The following is an 18,513-nucleotide window of genomic DNA, read 5'->3' on the forward strand; positions in this document are numbered from 1 at the left end:
TGGGTAATTTGATCTAGATTTTTGAGGAATTTGGAAAATTGGCATTGGCAACACCAAACTTGAACTAACTTAAGCCATCAACAATCTCTGACCCAGTGTTGCCAATTTAGCGACTTTGTCGCTAGATTAAGCGACATTTTGGCATTAAAAACAACTTTTTTATTTTTTTTAGCAACAAATAAATTCTAGCGACTTATAAGCGAGCTGTCAAAAGTTAAAGAAAAAAATGAATAAAATGTTACTCCCAAAAATATAGAAAGGAATAGAAAGACAGACATTTCAAGTTAATTTTATTGAAATTAAATATTTTTGTCATCAATATGACATGTAATTACTTATAACGATATGATATTGTGAAAGTGATATTACTTACTTTTTATAAAAATGATAATTATTTTGTTTTATTTTACCTATTTTATGTATTTATACCTTTTTGTTATAATGCAAGAGATGCTTTTTCACTATTTTGCATAGAAAAAGCGTTCCGTATTTTAAAGTTTTTTTTTTGTGAATATAATACGAGTTATGGTATCTGTTTTTAAATTTAGAGTATTTCATCTCAATGATTTTTTTTTAAATTAATATTAAGGTAATAATCAATTACTACTTACTATTTTTTTATCAGTAGCACCGAGAATATACATTTTTTAAAATTTAATTTCCTTCACTTATGACCTTACCTACTTTTATCTGTTTAATTCCTATTAAATAAAAACTCGAACACCTTTTCATATTTTAATTATTAAAAAGTATCAATTATACTTAAAGGTAATCGTGCAAACTGCCGCCAAAAATCCTTGCCCCCCTCCCATCACCCCCTCCCCATCATCGACAACTACCCCCCTCATCCTTTGCAACCACCACCCTTCGTCATACATCTCAAGATCTAGCGACTTTTGAACCTCCGTTTAGCGATATTTGCTCGTGACGAGTTGGCAACACTGCTCTGACCAGAGACAATGTAGAACTGTAACTTCTCTGACTGGCTCTGACTTGAATCACTTTGAATCACTTGACGTCTTGTTTTAAGTTTTGACCACAATAGATATAGACTGAATTTTTTTACTTGCTGCTATTTAGTGTTTGCTTGTTACTATATTATAATTTTTAATCACGTGTATATTATCGTGTGTAGCTTGTTTTTTGTGTGTTGTGCTAAATGCAAACAATTTTGGCCTTCGTTACCCGATTCGACGGATAAAGAAAAAAATGCCTAAATGGCCCTTTTACAGTTTATTGTTTAACGGTTTTCCTCACTTAATTATTTTATGAGACCTTAAAACTGCAGTTTCGTTATCTGTGATTTAAATTTCGCACATCGCGTCGTTTTCGCGAGTTAGTAGGTACAATATTTTATTATTTATTAAATTTGGATAATGATGAGATACTCGGGGAATGATCTGATTATGAATGTTAAAAACCAAAACCAAAAATGGGTGCATGTAAGAGATTTACAATGAAGTGCACAATGGAGTTCACTAGAACTCTGCACTAACCAACTCTAATGACAATATATAGAAGTAGAGTATGGAGTTGAGAAAACGTAATGAAAATAGACACTGAAATTTATCGAATTGCGATCTCTGTGAATGTTCAGTTAAATTACGAACATAAGATAGCTGTTCAAAAATGTAAACTTCCATGTAAATGGAATTCATTGTTGATTAACACGTTCTTCTCGTAGGATCTTCTCATATGGACATATATATCATAACTTTCTTATTTTTTTGGAATATTTAACTTCTAACGGGACCGTAGTTGATGGTTTAAAGTAAATATACTAATATACTGGGACACCTATGTTCCTGGCTGTTTTTTTATAGGTACACAATATCTCTTATCATATAATTACTCCAGTTTCACGTAGGCTATATCCGTCTTTTCTCTACCGATCTATTTAAGACTGACGGCTATAGCCGTCATTTCCTAAATGATAGACACAATTTTGATGACTACTATCCTGCTAAAGCTAAAATTCATATGATAGTTGCTGAATTGCAAATTTTACATTAGATTACTGTTTTATGCTTTGCCGATCTGATTTCTTTAATTTTTTTACAAGAGAATATCATATATTCGAGAAGCAGAAATGACTAGTCGGTTTAGTAAATATGTAATGCTATCGAATATCTATTACAAAAAAGAAAACAATTTTTTTTTTCAGATATGACAGTAACGGCGAACGTATTAAATTTATAAAAGTACATAAAGCAAAATGTTTATGTAAAAACGCCGTGCAATCCATCCTGCCTGCTACTATGGAAAGGCGATATTATGAATGCCTTCTTTTTTTATAGAAGACTTGATTTCATGTTTAAACACAGTACTTCGATCCCTAATCTATAAAATAATTTGTAAGATTTCAGTGACGGGCTACCTGAATTTTCAAAATTATCTTGAATTGTTTTTTATGTTCTTAGAAAGTTTAAAACCAATCGAGAAGATGGCGATTCCATGGAAAAATAAACGAAATGTTCTGTCGGACCTGGACGAACTATGTGACTTCAATATACGACATGACGGAAAAATCTTGAAAGATATTAAACTTCTAACATGGAGAAAATTCCTTCACCTATTCCTATTGACGGTAATATAAATATTTTAATTTTATTTTACAATAATTACTTACTGAACATTTGACGCGTTTACTGCACCTGCATCCGAAGAAGTCCACACCCAAAAAAGCCCGTATCCAAAGAAGCCCACGCCCTTTTGTGCATAAACAGTTGCTCTGTATAATCTGGTATAAAGTGGCCTGTGGAGGGGTGGCAACGCTTCGGGTTTACCCGATCAGACTTGGCTCTGCTGGTCTACTAACATACCCTATCACCGTCACAATTGGGAAAACTAGAGTGATGGTGTCATACATTTTTTTTATAGAGGCTGTGTGCACTGATGGTGAAAGGAGAATTAAAAGCAGTAAATATGAATTCTGAAAATCCAATTTTTTTAGAACAAAAACATTCTCTTATAAAAAAAAAATATGTTTAAAGCACTAACTTTGTGGTTACTCATTATGATAAAATAATTATGAAACAGCTTTGTTTTTGACCACTTATTTTTTTGTTTTCTTTCTACCGATTAGTTTCAACGCTACACAAGCTCTATTCATTATCAAGGTATATGATTAAAAACAAAGTTGTTTTTATTTATTTTATTTAAGTATACGTTCATTTAGGTATAAAAGATTTTGTTTTCAATGTACGGATCTTATAAAAGACCTCTTGAACGGATCCGAGGGACTTTCAATGATATCCATAAATGCACTTTCTAGTACATTCAAAATTAAAATAGGGATATTATTTAAATTTGTTGCAACAGAGAGAAAACATTTTTGAGAAGGGAATATGGGAGTCTAGGCATTTACAGGGCTCATGACCTGCCATTGGCTGGTTTAAGTGGCCACTCTACACACTGTGTAACATTCACCATCCTGCCTATGTTTGAACATTCACATTTCCTCAACTCTTCCATCTGTTGACTTTTGTGAAGTAAAAGAGCTGAAACCTTTATCATGTGGGTGAGATTCATCCAGCTGAACCAATTCGCCTACTAGGCAATGCCTGAAAACAATTTCCCAATTTTTATACTTTATTTACGAGGTAGTTATTTCAACAATGTTTTGAGTATGTCCAAATGCTTGCAGACTGGCTGGATTTTCTCCCTGGGGAGTTGTTATTATTAGTTAATTAATTAGGGATATTATATTCAGAACTCCTCTTTCAATTATTGCTCTGTAGTTCATTTGCAAACTTTGGGGAATATATTTGGAAATTGAGTTTTATTTTGAAAAACCCTGCATTACTATGAATTCGTCGGCTGGATGCGGAATTATAAGTCGCATTTTTGACGAAAATCAGTATTTGATGTATTTACGTCTGCCAACTTACTATTTACGCTGTGCAGAAGTTTTATAAGTGTATTCACAATAATTTATCGATGATTCTTATTCATGTTTAAGTATTTTAAGTTAAAAGTTGAATTAAATTACTAGTTTTAAATTTGTTGCAACAAATGGGAAAACATTTTTGAAAAAGGAATATGGAAGTCTAAGCATTTATAGGAGTTACGATCTGTCATTGACTGGTTTAAATGGCTACTTTACATACTGTAACTATGTTTAAACATTCACGTTTTGCTTGCATTTAATTAAATTCAATACCGCGAATGAATCATCCCCACTAAAGAAGCAAGCAATACCGTGTATATTTCTAAATCCAATACAGTGGATGAGGCGTGCTCTATTTGCGTAAAGGCAATACAGCGAATACGCCATGTGTAACTGCCACTATTAAATTCTTATAGACGCATACGATGCTGTTTTTTACCTTTCCTATGTATTTTAGGTATATATATGCAAATAATATATTATTTCTTTTATACAATCCATTTTACTTAATTTTTATTTTCATTTATATTTGACCATATTTTGAGTTTGTCCAAATGTTTTTTGACGAGAAAAATGTAAATGCCTAGACTTACGTATTCCCTTGCCTAAGGTGTTCTCCATCTCTGTTGTAATATGTTAACGTATATAATTTTGTTATACCCTTTAGGCGTTATTAAATATGTATAAAATAAGAAAAATTTGTTTGCGTCCGGAAAATTTGGTTAAAGTTTATTCCACAAACTCGAAAAACTTATGACATCAACTGCAAATTTTAATAAAATTATATGAGATATATAGCAATACCAATTTTGAACTATTTTTGTTCAATACTATATATTTCTGTTAAGGTAGGTACTTTTTAAATCATTTTTTCGGTAGGTACTTACTCATTAGTTTTATTTAGGGTTGCAACAATAATACATATTTTTTAGTACTAACCAAACTATTTTTATCTCTGCCCAAATGTAATTTGATTTAAACAGTTAAGTTTAATGTCGTTGCTTATAAATAATTATTAATTGTTTGTGTTTAACATTATGTCTCAAGACCCACTACCTTCAGGTTTGATTGTAATCAATGTTCTTACAAATTAGCTAATATACCAACTGCAAAAAGGTTTTTGAACCAAGATCTATAATTCAAACCTTGCGTTATGATGTCGCATGAGTCTTTACTTGACATAACTCTTTTATTTTTATAAATAACAAAGTCGTATTTCACAGTAACGTTGACTATTGAACAGTGTTATGTATGTGTTAAATTGTTGTTTTTAAGTACCTGTATTTCAAAATATGTGGTATTTTTCTTAATGTAGCACGACATTACAGCACTGTTGCCAGAGGGATTTTTTAAGCACAGTCTTTTAAGAGTTAAAATATGGTTATATATTTGCATGATTAGACAGTTTTAAATAAAAGAGAATCAACTAAAAAGTTAATGATCTTTTATATTATTTTAATTACCCACGGGTATCTAACCGGTCAGTAGAAAGAAAACAAAAAAAATAAGTGGTCAAAAACAAAGCTGTTTTATACTTATTTTATCATAATGAATAACCACAAAGTTAGTGCAAACATTAAAAAAATTGTGTACTCAAAAAATTTTTTTTTTAAATAATGTTTTTGTTCTTGGATGATGATTGGATTGGATTTTCAGAATTCATATTCACTGCTTTATATTCTCCTTTCACCATCAGTGCACAATTGTAAAAGTAAATCAAATCAGCTGCTACAACCGCAACGAAAATGACACCTGGGAAAATCGAAAATATCACAAAAACAGTTGTAAAAAGGAAAACGTGCTTTGCTACACCTTTTGCTTTGCTGCAATTCAACTCCCGGATGCATTTTCATCTGCACTTTCCGCGATGTCCGTCGGTGTATGTGTTACGTTAAGGCGCGGTGTGTCATTGGACATCCCTTTTTTTTGTTTTTTCAAATTACATTGTTCCTATTATTTTGCAATATTTATGTGTTATTTCCTATTATTTTGCACTTGTGATGCAGTGCCAGATTGACAGCCTGAGAAAGACCTCACCCCTGATAAAAGTGTAATTGTGCCAGCAGAATTCTAATCTATGGCAACCGTTCGTCTTGGAAGACAGTGGCGATTTATCACTCAATTTAAAGACTGGGAAACAGCTTTTCCGGTGACTGTGTAGTCCCGTACGGGACCAGCACAGTCGGCCACGTCTCTCACACTTCCAGGTTGTGGTGGTCGGGAAGGTTTTGACTTCCTCCTCCAACTTAATACCACAGCAAAAATTTCTTTAATTTGTATATGCATACTGTTATTGTTTTGTTTATTTTAAGCAGATTTTTTAAAGATTATTTGTCTTCGACACAATTATTATATTTGTTGTTTTATTTGATATTATTTTATTTTTTAGATGATTACTTACCCTATGGTGTGGATCTAACAGGAGAAGATGAAAGCTTTACTAAACCAAATTTAGATTTTATAACTTCGATGTTAAGATGTGTAAGTATAAAGAAATGTTGAAATAGTAATATCATATATTATAAAGATTGCACAGAGTAAACAAGAAGCTTAGTTTTAATTCTATATTCCATATAATTGATAAAAATATACAATGGAAGGGGCAAATAAATTATTTGGCAAATAGAATGAAAAAAATCATGTATGTATTTATTAGATTAAAAATCTAAATATTAAAATCAATTTACTTTGCATTAGCCCAGTGGTCAGTAAACTCATTAGTCAAAAGAGCCAAAGATCAGCAGTTAAACAATTACGATTTCCTTTGAGAGCCAAATTCATTAATGTTTTAAACTGTTTCTTCTGATCACAACGTACCTTAACAATAAAGTACGTGCATAAGCAGCAGAAAATATTCGTATACGCTCTCTATTTTAATTAGAAATTCTTTAAATTGGCGATGATAAAAAGCTTTAGCTAAAATTGTGATGACAATATTGATCATTAAAACATTGCTTCCGGAAATGTCTGCAATGGTAAAGAAGTATCGCGTGATTAATTTTTCAAAATATTAAAAAAAAAACCTTTTGCCCTATCTGCAATGTTGAAACTATTTTATCATGTTTAATATTATTTTTTCCATGCATTTAATGACAGCATTTGCAATATTCTCGCCACGTGTTGGAACTTTCAGTGGCAATAATCCTCAAAGTTCTTCTTCAGAACCGGTAGATGAAATAAATCTAATGAAGGTGAAACTTGCGCTGTGTGAGCCATAGTCAAGTGGCTAAAGAGGCGCATGTGGCTCGTGAGCCGCAGTTTGCCGACCTCTGCATTAGCCCAATCCGTATCGCAGGATGGAATAATCGAATGGGGTGTTGCCTTTAAAACAAATATTTTACCAGTTGAAAAATTACAAAAATTAATTATAAATGTTATATAAAAAACCGTCCACTTTTCTCACCATCTAACTGTTTAAGAAATTCAGGGTTCTAGATTAGAAATGTAAGGCGATAAAATTACCTCGGTAATTTTACAAGGTTGTGGTAAAATACCATATTTTACGGTCATTTTTGGTGAAAAACAAATATGGCATACTAATTTTTACTATTTGAAGATATAAGTAATACTAGTTGCTTTGTTTTATGCTTATGCTTTGATTATGATGTTTTAAAACTTAACAAGATCAACGCGCATAGGGTTCTTAGTAAGACCTTAAGTATGTAACCTTAAACGACGACCAGTCATGCGGATTTCGTAAAAATGGCGCTTAAAATCAGGTTTTTCAAAATAGCAGAAAAGCAGTATTTGTACAAACTTTTTACTAATTACCCAATAGCTGACCCACCTAAAGTAGCTCTATATAAAATAAAACTATTTTTATAGTGACAAATATACACTATTTTAGGTTTTTGTAATACTTCCCATCTGTATATTTAAAAATATCAATATTTATATATATATATATCTATTTTATATATTTTTTCTTGAATCACTGCAAAAATGAATGCTGTTATTAGATGAAAGGAGTACACTTATACTGGAATCGACTGCAGTAGTTTTGGGTCCTAACTATAAATTAATTTTGCAAAAATGTTTGCTACATAATTCGAAAAAGAGAAGCATTTGCTCGAGATCGTTGCCTTCTCTGGTGGATTTTTCTGTTGTGGTTACCTTCCCTTAGCATTTTTTCAGTATGACCGATGAGTATTCCCCTTTATATGTGGAATGCCGACGTGTCTCATCTCTGAAGCGTGGTGCCCCACCTCTGAGGCGTTATGCCCCACCGTGGGAAACACTGCCCTTAGCTGGTTGGTTCTGGTTTGTTGGCGCCAGAAACTCTCCTTTCATCCTCTCGTTATTTGCTGTGCACCGTTACGAGTGTGATCCCATTGCCAAGGATTTGCCACGTGGACGCTAACTAGTTGGACTAGTCAGTAGTGTTGCCGGTGGAATGCAAGTGGGGCGTTTGCAGCATTTTGTAAAATCACACCCAACAGCGACATGTGACTCACTGCAACCCTACTGACGGTTCGAACCCATTATGTCCAAGAAAACATTTTAAATCACTGTCTTGAGTTGCAATAAACTAAGTGCGTAATTTTCTTTGTCTTTTTCTTTAATTTTCACCGAAGATATTGACTATTTGATGTGTTTAATGCTGAGTAGAAATATTAATGAATGTAAGCATAAACTCAGCACATTTATCCAATCCAAATGTGTTCTAATATCAAATTCTTCATGCTAAGCAAAGATATGTATGGGTAATATGCATTGAGTTCAGAAATATGATTCTTGATATGAAATTTTAAGTTTGAATATCATTTGAGCATTTATATAATTTATGTTTGAATATTGTTTAAATATTACACGGTAGCAAAGAAGCTATCAAAAAAGAAATTTGTCTGAAACATATTATTAGACAGATACCGAAGCAAACTTGTTCACTTGTTGTGGATCCGGCATAATGTGAATAGCTTCATATAAATTGTACAGCCACTAGCTCTTCCGGTATTTTTACGGGTCCGGCAAATCCGCTGGTCCGGCATAATGGGAACCTGGCCTTAGCACTCTTAAATCAGTTTTTTATCTAATTTTTTTTATAATACATCATGAGGTAATAATTTATTTTTTTTTAATCGTAAAAAATTTTTTTTATTTATTTATTTATTTATTTAACTTTTTGTACATAATGTTATTTGTACATTGGCGGGCTTATTGCCAAATGGCAATTTCTTCCAACCAACAACATTTGGTGCAGGTAGAGAAATTTTCTGAATTTTATTTGTTGTCCGCCTCACGGTCTAGTTGTAAGCACGTTTGCGTACCATGCTTGAGGTTCAGGATTCTCGGCAAAGTCAAAATGAAATATTTGTACTTTTTCACTGCAACATTTCGGACCTTTATGTAACAAATGATGGAGATACGCTGCATTTGAGGCACCAACGCATTGCTCTACGCACGATTGGGTGCGGATAAGAGAGCGTGATGATGACATTTTAGTTATTATTGCCATTATGTAATATTATTTAAAATCCAAGTGTTTTCTTTAAATATTGTATGTTTCTCTTTCTAGGCGGCGCCGAATTACTCCAATGATAAAATAGAAGAAGCATTTGGATATCAAGGTCTCTTATTGGATAAAGGAGCTGAAAGTAGTAGTGCGCAAAGTGTCCAGAGTTCGGCGAACGTTACCATGAGTGATGAAAATCCACATTTAAAACTTAATCCAGAATCACCGGAATTCGTTCCTCATACAAACAATAATAAGACTGTATCGCAGAACCAAATCATTCCGTGTATATCATCCTGTGAAAATGTATCCTCGCAGTCTGCTGATCTAAACAGACATGCGCGAGCGAGTAATGTAGATAACGCAAGTAATTCTCATCACTATATGGAATCTATCTCTGACCCTCCTTCCCCGATTTCTAATAGGATTCGGAAAAAATCTCCCTCCACTGTTGAACCGACAAAACAAGCGTTTGCGCATTTATCGTCTCCCGCATTAAATAGAAAAATAAAAAGAAATTGCGTAATGCAAAGCATGTTCGAACGATTCTCTCTCGGAGAACCTCAGAAGCCTCTTGAAAATATACAAGTTAATGACCATTTTTTATCTGCATTCGGTGCTCATAAGCCGAATAAGGAAAATGCACCATCAAAGGATTTAGTGGCTGAGGTGACCAAACCGGAGACTGAAATAGTCGAATCACAAGATGTGACTGACGAATCTTCCGATGAAAGCAACGATTCATTGTCGAAAGACATTCCTCAAAATGTGTCTCATAGCAAATCAGCTGACAAACTGAGTTCTGACGCCAGTAATTCTAGTTCAAGTCAGTCCGGTAGAGTAATTAGCATAAGCGCAAAGAACAAAGTATTAGATTGGCTGTCCCAAGAAAATAAGGCTAAAAATAAAAAGAATTCTCCGCCATTGCCCAAACCGATTCCCGTGAAACTTGGAAATGATGCCTTCCAATTTAAAATTACTAAAAAAGACGAGAGAGTTGTAAATGTAGAAACAAAAGCATCCCCGAGTCATTCTAACTGGAGATCATCGAGACAAGAATCTCAGACGTCGCCCGTAACGAACAAGAAAACTCAATTAGACGGAACGCAGGGGGCTAAAAATGCGACCAAAAGTCTCTCTGTACAGGAAATTTATAATAATCTCAAGGCCAATCAGACGAAAGCGAAAATCGCTAAGGCAGAATCGCAAAACTATTCCAACTTTATGGAATCGAATAACAAAATTTCCTCGACTTCTAACACTTTGTGGGATAACATTGAAAAACAACTGAAATTGAAAAAATGATTTACAAAAGAGAATTTCCGTTACGATCTCCTTCATTTATTCAACTACTTATTTCCTAATATTTTATAACTTCATCAATTTTAAGTTTTACAAAATCAAATACATACATCGTTTACTTTCTTCGAAATAAACTTGCAAAAAACATCTAACATATTCATTCGTAAGTGTTAAAGGGATAAGTAATTGTAAAAAAAATATAGTTTTTTATAAAACTATATTTTCAATAATATGTACAGTGTGTCTGTAAAGTAATTTTGGGGTTTTAAATGGTTGTAGCTATGCAACAAAGTATTGTAAAGAGATGATCCATATATATCAAATTAAAGATAAAATCCACGTTTCCTTTCCTGTTCCGTAGACTTCGATGCGTGCTCCCCAAGTTGCTCAACAGACATCCAGATGGTATTCGGTGTCATCATCCACGGCTTCAGTGAACTTTCTTTGAAATGGGCCAAATTTCGAATTTGGGTGAAATATTTTTGTGTTTTTACGTAAACCCAAAATTAGAAATCCATCGAGGTAATGTCTGTAGAGTGTATTCAAGGCAATCGGTATTCTTGCCTAAACAGCGTAACTGATTCAAATTTGCAATCTACAATATGTTGAACCTTCCTCTACAGCGCAAGATGCACGCATAAACTCTTCTATTTAATGTATTTTACATTTAACCATTCTTATTTTACAGACATGCTATTATTATCTACTCAAGCTTTATCTGTTAATTGATGTTTTACTTTACATTTTAAGTTTTTTTTCTTAAGATTAATTCTGATTTTTTTTTAATCTCCCTATAATTAATACTAAGTTATATAATCAATAGTTTTATATCATTAAACCGTTTTGTTACCTGAGTTAAGGAACAAGTCATTCTGAAAATGTGACAGTGCAGACCACATGTTAACTAACTTTTCGGAGAAAATGTGTAATTTCACATAGTATTTTTACTATGAATTATGCTGTAACTGAAATTTTCCTTTAAACACTTGACTGAGACACTCAATTCTTAAAGACTTACCTTAGATGCCAATCGAAGGGTAACTCTTATAGCTCTGTGACTATGTAAATATATATTAACTATGCACTTTCTGTGCATAGGTTTGTTCGTAAGGTACCCCAGTAAGTATATCTGTGTTATTAAATTATTGTGGTTTTTAAATATTTATTATAAATGGTCGTTTATTGTTTTAACGTTTACTTTGTGAAATAATTGAATAAAATTAATAGTAAATAACTTCTTCTATGTACCACACAAGTGTTCAGATTTATTATTCATCGGCAGATCTATAAAATATTACAATTATTTTGTTATGTACGAGATTAAAAAAAAAAATATGCTGAATTTGTGAAAATTCGAAAAACATCTTTGTTTATTCTTTAATACATGTAATAGGTTAGCGCAGCGAGCCAAAATCTAGGAAAAATTAAATAACTATTGCTTTTATTAAAATCTCTCTATCTCAAATATGACTTAATTTTTAATTGAATTTTGAATACACACTCACCCTTTTATTATTATTATTATTTGTTATAGGCAGGCAGTCTTTGCCGATGTGCCTATAGCTTGTGTACTGCTTTTTGTATGCGTTCTTCCTTAAAAAAAACATCCAAACAGTTTTTGAACTGATTAACCAAAATGGAATGGACAACTAGACTTGGTCATTTATTCCAGTCTGCAACTACCCTGGTAGAAAGGAAGTTTTTCTTGGGATTGAGGTAGAATTGGGGACGATAGAGCTTCCAGTTGTGACCCCGTAAAATTGTGTTGGGATTTAATTGATACATCTCATACAGGGGGCAGTCAATAAATAAATAAATCTTTATTTTTAAAAAAATAAACCAAAAGTGTCGCCATTCTGCTCGCCAATTATATAATTAAAAATATGTGAAAAGATGATGGATATAATTTATCAACTCGGAGACTAAAAAAATCATCTCATTTTCACTCTGGAAAAATGTTAAAAATTTGCCAATCACCAAAACTTACACCTCTAGTTTGTCAAAACCAACTACACGTCAAAAATGGCTGAAAATTAACAGATAAATAAAAATGGGCTCTTATTAAACAATGAGGAAGTTCGGTGCTACGGGAAATTGTATGTAAAAAATGTGGTAAAAATTAGAGCATTAAATTTATGGCAAAGTTTCTTAAAATAGTATGAAAAAAAACTATATAAAATAAAACTATTTACTTTAAATGACGTCACTAGTTCTTCTGAATCGACCAATGATAGTGTTGTGATAGATTTCCGGTTTATGGGAAGTCATTTCACCAATCGGCAGAACTCGCCAATAATTTCAAAACCTTAAAAAAAATCATAACGCTGATAATACGCTACATATATATATTTTTTTAATTTGTACTTTGAAGTCTATTAACAAATGAAAAAAATATTTAAAAACCCACTGAACTTCCTAATTATGTATTAATTCAATTTTCAAATATTCTGTATATTTTTTTCATAAACCTCGTATATTCAGATGTTGAGAATTAAAAAAATGATCTTGGATGTGTTTTCACAAAACAATGCTTGTAAACAATATTTACTTTTAACTGAATATTGTATTGTGTTCTATAAATTTATTCTTAATTTAGTATTCGTTGTGTAAATTTGAATGATCAATTTTCTCAGTTTACCACTATGTTGAATTTACATTTATTCCTATGAAAAAGGTTTCGATTCATATTAATAATAAAATTAAATATGTACTCATAAGATAATATTAATACTCATTTACAATAGTTCAGTTTGTTATAGAACCTTCTTGGACCTGACCGAAAAATAACTTAATTCTACAGGGTGTTCTTTAAACCCTGTCACATCCAAAACCACGGTGATCAGAATGAGCAAAAAGACATATTAGCACATAAAAATTAGAACGACTAAAATCTTAAAAAATAAAAGATAAATAAAAAACCAATGGTTGCTTCCCCTACAGGAGTAGGGGTGAAACGAGGAATGGGGAAGGGGGGAGCCTGATACACTGTCAACTGCATGGATGTGCCCCCCTCGCTTTTCCCCTGCAGAAGTAAGCAACCATTTGTTTTGTTTTAATATTTTATTTTTAAAAAATTTCTTCGTTCTAAATATTTTTTAAATATGCTAATATGTCTTCTTGCCCATACTGATCATCGTGGTTTCGGATGTGACAGGGTTTAAAGAACACCCTGTTTATTACACAATTCATGTAGAAAAAGATTTTATTATTTTTATCAATTATTTGAAAATGATCTGTAGCGAGTGTGTTTCCATAAAACAAAAATGGGGCCTTAAATATGAAGATTTCAAATCTGTTTTGTTTTCATCCATGCTTTCTGTATACATTTAATTTGGAAATTGTAAAATAAAATTAATTTATGGATTAACTAAAAAACGCATTTGTACACAATAAAATCTGTACCTCAGAGGCAGACGGATGCAAATCCAAAATTTTATGAAATGACATTTCGTATCCAGTTTTTGATCATGTCCATTGATTTTGAAGAAACGTAAGTCTTGTAATGAAAGAACCAATGTATCAAGATACTGAAAATACAAATTGATGCTATAAACGATTAGAAATCACTTAAAGAAAGTCGATTCTTCAGGCCCTTTTCTAGCATTTGACGTTTGTATTTGCATCTGTCTGCCTCTGAGGTACAGAAATAAAAACCCAGTAACTAAAAAGCACTTTAAATGTACAGTAAAAAGTTCATTATTTTTTACTATTTATGTTTGAAGTATGCAGGTATCAACTGTGTGGTAAAACATTCACTAATGTTACTAAATAAATACCAATATTTTATTGTCTACCGGTTTTGCGACGTACCCGTCTCTTATTCAGGGCACTCGCTACATTTTTGCAAATACTATTCGGGTAGTGTGATGGCGAAAGAGTGTGTACATATACCCATCACTTTTTCTGGTATGTCTCGAAACCAATGGACATTGAAATGCCATTAAGTGGTCACTAGCATTAGTCGGATAAATCTTATTGACAGCCGTAACATAATGTAACAGAAAATGGAACCTGATAATGTGCAGTTATGTTTAAACTGTGAAAGTTGACCATTAATAGAGCAATGTTAAACCATATTAAATAGTGGGGGATTTACACGAGCATTTCCTGTTATATTTGATGAATTCATATATACATAGATTGCCTTTTGAAGATTGATTAAAATATATTTTATATTTTCCTATATTTAGTTGTTTTATTAGCTAATTCAACCTTTTCAGAAAATATTCTAGTTTAAATCGGGACAAATTCTGTGGTATTTAGGTCAAGAGGTACAAGTCACTATTAGCTGATTGTGCGGGGGAACCATTTGACGTTTCTTACTAATTTAATTCTTGAGCATACAATTTTGGGTGATATCTTAGAATAAACTTTAAATGTGTAAATTTGGGTAGTGAAATAGAAGTGGTACAACTATATTGAATCGGGTTGTGGTCCCGTGGCTAGTGTCTCGGACTCACGGATCAAAGATCCGTGGTTCGAATCCCGCTCTACCCCAACTTGGTTCCCATTTTCTAATAGTGAGTTATTTACAACTTGTTGAAAATGGCCCTTAAAATCAAATATTTGCGTTAATTATTAGAACGCAAATATTTCTTTTTTTTTTTTTAAAAAATAGTATATCTTCTCATATTTGCTTTTTCCATGTTTAGAGAATACGCGATGGCAGACAATTTTGATGAACGGGTATTTGAACAGTTGTTTTTCCTCCCCGATGCTGTGCGAAAAAGAGAACTGCACGTCAGACTAATTTTTCCTGACGACAATTGGAGGTTCCGTTTTCCGCACCCCAAAACTGAACCGATTTGATTTTGTTTGTTCGAGAAAGAGTATCAGAATTAAATGATCTCTGTTGCGCGATTCATATTCGAATCAGAGCAGGGCTGTTAAAGTTTTTATACTTATAATTGTGAAGCATTATAAATAATAAATAACTGTAAGCATTTTTATAACTGATGAGACTCATGAGATGTTATGGGATTATTGTTTGATTTACAAATTAATAGGCTATTTTTAGATTTACAAATTGTTAGGAAAAAAAAAACTTAATTAGAGGGTAATAATGGAAAGTTACGGAAAAAACCTCACAATTGAAGACCTTGGCGGAAAAACAACAAATGTCACATACTTAAAATTTTACAGGAGAGCAATAAAACCTCTCAATTTTTAATGACACATGATTTTCTTTGCCGTTGACATTGTAAAATACATGATGTTTTCATTGTATTGCCTACTGGCAATACAATGAAATCATAAAAAACATTTAATTTTTGTCAATATCTTTTTTCAAATTTAAAATACATAAGAAAATAATGGTGTGACATTTGTTGTTTTTCCAAAAATTGGGCACATTTGTTGTTTTTCCACCAAATTGGTGGATTAAAAATGCACTAATCTTGTTAAAAAATGAGGAAAATGCTTAATTTATCTAATCGAGCTTTAAAATTTTACTTGTGATATGTATTGAGGAGGAATAAAACATTAATTTGTATTATATGGACGATGAAAATTTATTAAAAGAACAAAATTATTAAAAAAGGAAAAAAGAAAAATTGTAAAACGAAAGATTTAAAAACTAATCGCTAACACCTTCACTATCCACTTCAATGTCGTCTTGCACATCATTATCACTTATTAAATTTTCATAAAATATTTTATTTTCAGGATTTCGTAAATATTTTGTCAATTTTATCAAATTGTTTTTTTTGGCGACCTTTATAGGTACCAAGCCAGTGTATGCTGGCTTTAGTGTTATTTGTCGGGGATTTTTTTTTCAGTTTAAAAATGAGTCCTATTGACCCATATACTTTTGCTTGGCAAGAACTTCGCCCCCTCTATCTTTGTCTATTTTGTATTTTCTGATTTTTCTTAACTCAAAGTTTTTTCCAAACGACGGCTTAAAGAATTGTTTTAAGGAATCTTTCATATTATAAAAATCCGATGATTCTGGCTTGACTAATATGAAAGGCTTCGGTAATTTTCTAGCATTCAAAACAATACTATCCCAATCATCTGGTATATCAGCTTGAAAAGATTTCCGGGCCTTTGAAAAAAGATAGAAGTCCGAGTCATTGGGAAGAAAAGAATGACCCCTGATAGGGATAATATGCACCACTATGTTTATTTTTTTCAAAACATGTACAACGATGTACCAGAACCAAATCATGACAAAGTTTTTGTTCTGCCCGCCACACCCATCACTCAAAATGTACAAAGTTTTTGTACCTGTGGGTAAATAATTATTTAAATAATGCATCAATAGTGACATTACATCATTTTGTCCACGTTTGGCTTGGGCTTCATGATATGTGTCATGAACGTCATTTCGTGGATTGGATGGATCGTGGATTCCGACTACATAGTACCACAACTGTCAGGAATAAAATACTACATTAGTTGTGGTATTTGGTAATGGAAAATTTGCATAAAATCAAACAAAATTACAGTAACGTTTGAATTGGTTGATGCTAACTGCTTTAGCTTCTTTTTCGTGTTCGTAAATTGTTGAGCTTTTGATAAATGCAGTTTGTGCTTGACTTCAAGTGCATGTATCTCATCATCTGATATATTCACTTTTAGTTTATTTGCGACGGAATTGCAGTACGAGCATGTATCGCTCCGAGGAGCTCCAAATAACAAGTTGTATTTGGTTGTGAATATTCTATAATATGTGTCATAACAAATTTGAATGTAATGTTCCTTCAAAAATATTTCATACATCTTTTGTACAACCCTCTTTTTAGGTTCTGGAGATACTTGCACACTCAAAACATCCATTTTAAATAAAACAATTCAGCTTTAATACAAAATAACCTTAAATTGAACGTTTACTTTCAAACTGCACACTAAAAATGACGGTTAAAAAGAGAAATACAGCTAGCGACACTTAAAATTTAGAACTATTGGACATTTAATGTTTTTAAACAAATCGTGAAGGATATTTGTTGTTTTTCCACAAACACGATATTTTTATTTAGTGATTTAGTGGGTATTGGTTGTTTTGACCTTATTTATTATCAAGTATCAAAAAGACGGTGGGCACTAGGTAATATTAAGGCAATAAAACAGTTTGATAAAATTTTGGACATTTGTTGTTTTTCTGCGAAGGTCTTCAATTAAAAGAGGTGGGTACAAGAATATTCAATCGATTTTGGAAATCCCCGTTTTGCAGATTGTTTACCTAATAGTTTTGATATAGACGATATTAACCAATAAGCCATGTAAGGTGGTCCCTTTCAAATGACAAATCCAATGAGTGGAGGAAAATATATGAAAAAGAAACTGCCAATAAGTGGATCAAGCAACATTTGAGAAGCACAGACGAGGCCAAAACATTTCGGAAGTATGAAACGCCTACATACGAACTATTTCGGGCTCTCTCGGGGCATGGATGCATGACGGAATATCTGCATCGTTTAGGGCTGCGAGATAACAGCTACTGCCCATGTGATATCTGAGATACATCTCATTATCATAGCTACAGCTTGTATGGGAAAAATAAGTCTATTTATTATGCGTTAGTGCCAATGACCAATTTCATTGCTTTAGCGTCATCTTCGAGGTATTTTTATTATAAAATTAAGTATATACTGTATTTATAAAAAATCAAACCAATCAGGGTTTGATCTGTTAGCAGAGTCGCATTGAGTCACATCTTGTGAGAGGGTATGATTCTATTAAATGCTGCAAACGCCCAGTTGCAGTAACTGGCAACACTTCTGACTACTCCAACTCGTTAGCTTCCACGTCGTGAACCCTGGGCAATGGGATCACACTCATAACGGTGTAATCACAGCAGATAACAAGATGATGAAGGGCGAGTTTCTGGCGCCTCCAAACCAGAATCAACCAGCTAAGCGAAAGTAACCCC

The 18,513-nt window shown here is 32.5% G+C and overlaps 1 protein-coding gene across 2 annotated transcripts; it reads left to right on the forward strand.

The window, feature by feature from the left end:
- The first annotated feature begins 952 nt into the window (after positions 1-952).
- On the forward strand, positions 953-12,108 carry LOC148282983 (uncharacterized). Of its 2 annotated transcripts, none has more exons than XM_088224222.1 (4): positions 953-1,343; positions 2,421-2,587; positions 6,279-6,370; positions 9,405-12,108. In XM_088224222.1, exons 2-4 carry the CDS (start codon positions 2,554-2,556, stop codon positions 10,644-10,646), a joined length of 1,368 nt encoding a protein of 455 aa, XP_088080348.1. In that variant the 5' UTR covers positions 953-1,343; positions 2,421-2,553; the 3' UTR covers positions 10,647-12,108. The 2 variants fall into 2 exon arrangements, with proteins under 2 accessions (XP_088080348.1, XP_088080349.1); XM_088224223.1 differs by having other exon boundaries at positions 964-1,339.
- Positions 12,109-18,513: the final 6,405 nt, after the last annotated feature.

The sequence above is a fragment of the Micrasema longulum genome, unplaced genomic scaffold (genome assembly GCF_059751315.1).
Source record: "Micrasema longulum isolate JH-2025_06_02 unplaced genomic scaffold, ASM5975131v1 h1tg000273l, whole genome shotgun sequence".
Classification (NCBI taxonomy): Eukaryota; Metazoa; Arthropoda; class Insecta; order Trichoptera; family Brachycentridae; genus Micrasema; species Micrasema longulum.

Excerpts from the sequence above, each read along its gene's own strand:
- LOC148282983 (XM_088224222.1), top strand. The coding sequence starts at position 2,554 with ATGGAGAAAATTCCTTCACCTATTCCTATTGACG. Across the intron at positions 2,588-6,278 it reads TTCACCTATTCCTATTGACG|ATGATTACTTACCCTATGGT; the intron begins GTAATATAAATA and ends TTTATTTTTTAG. Across the intron at positions 6,371-9,404 it reads TAACTTCGATGTTAAGATGT|GCGGCGCCGAATTACTCCAA; the intron begins GTAAGTATAAAG and ends TTCTCTTTCTAG.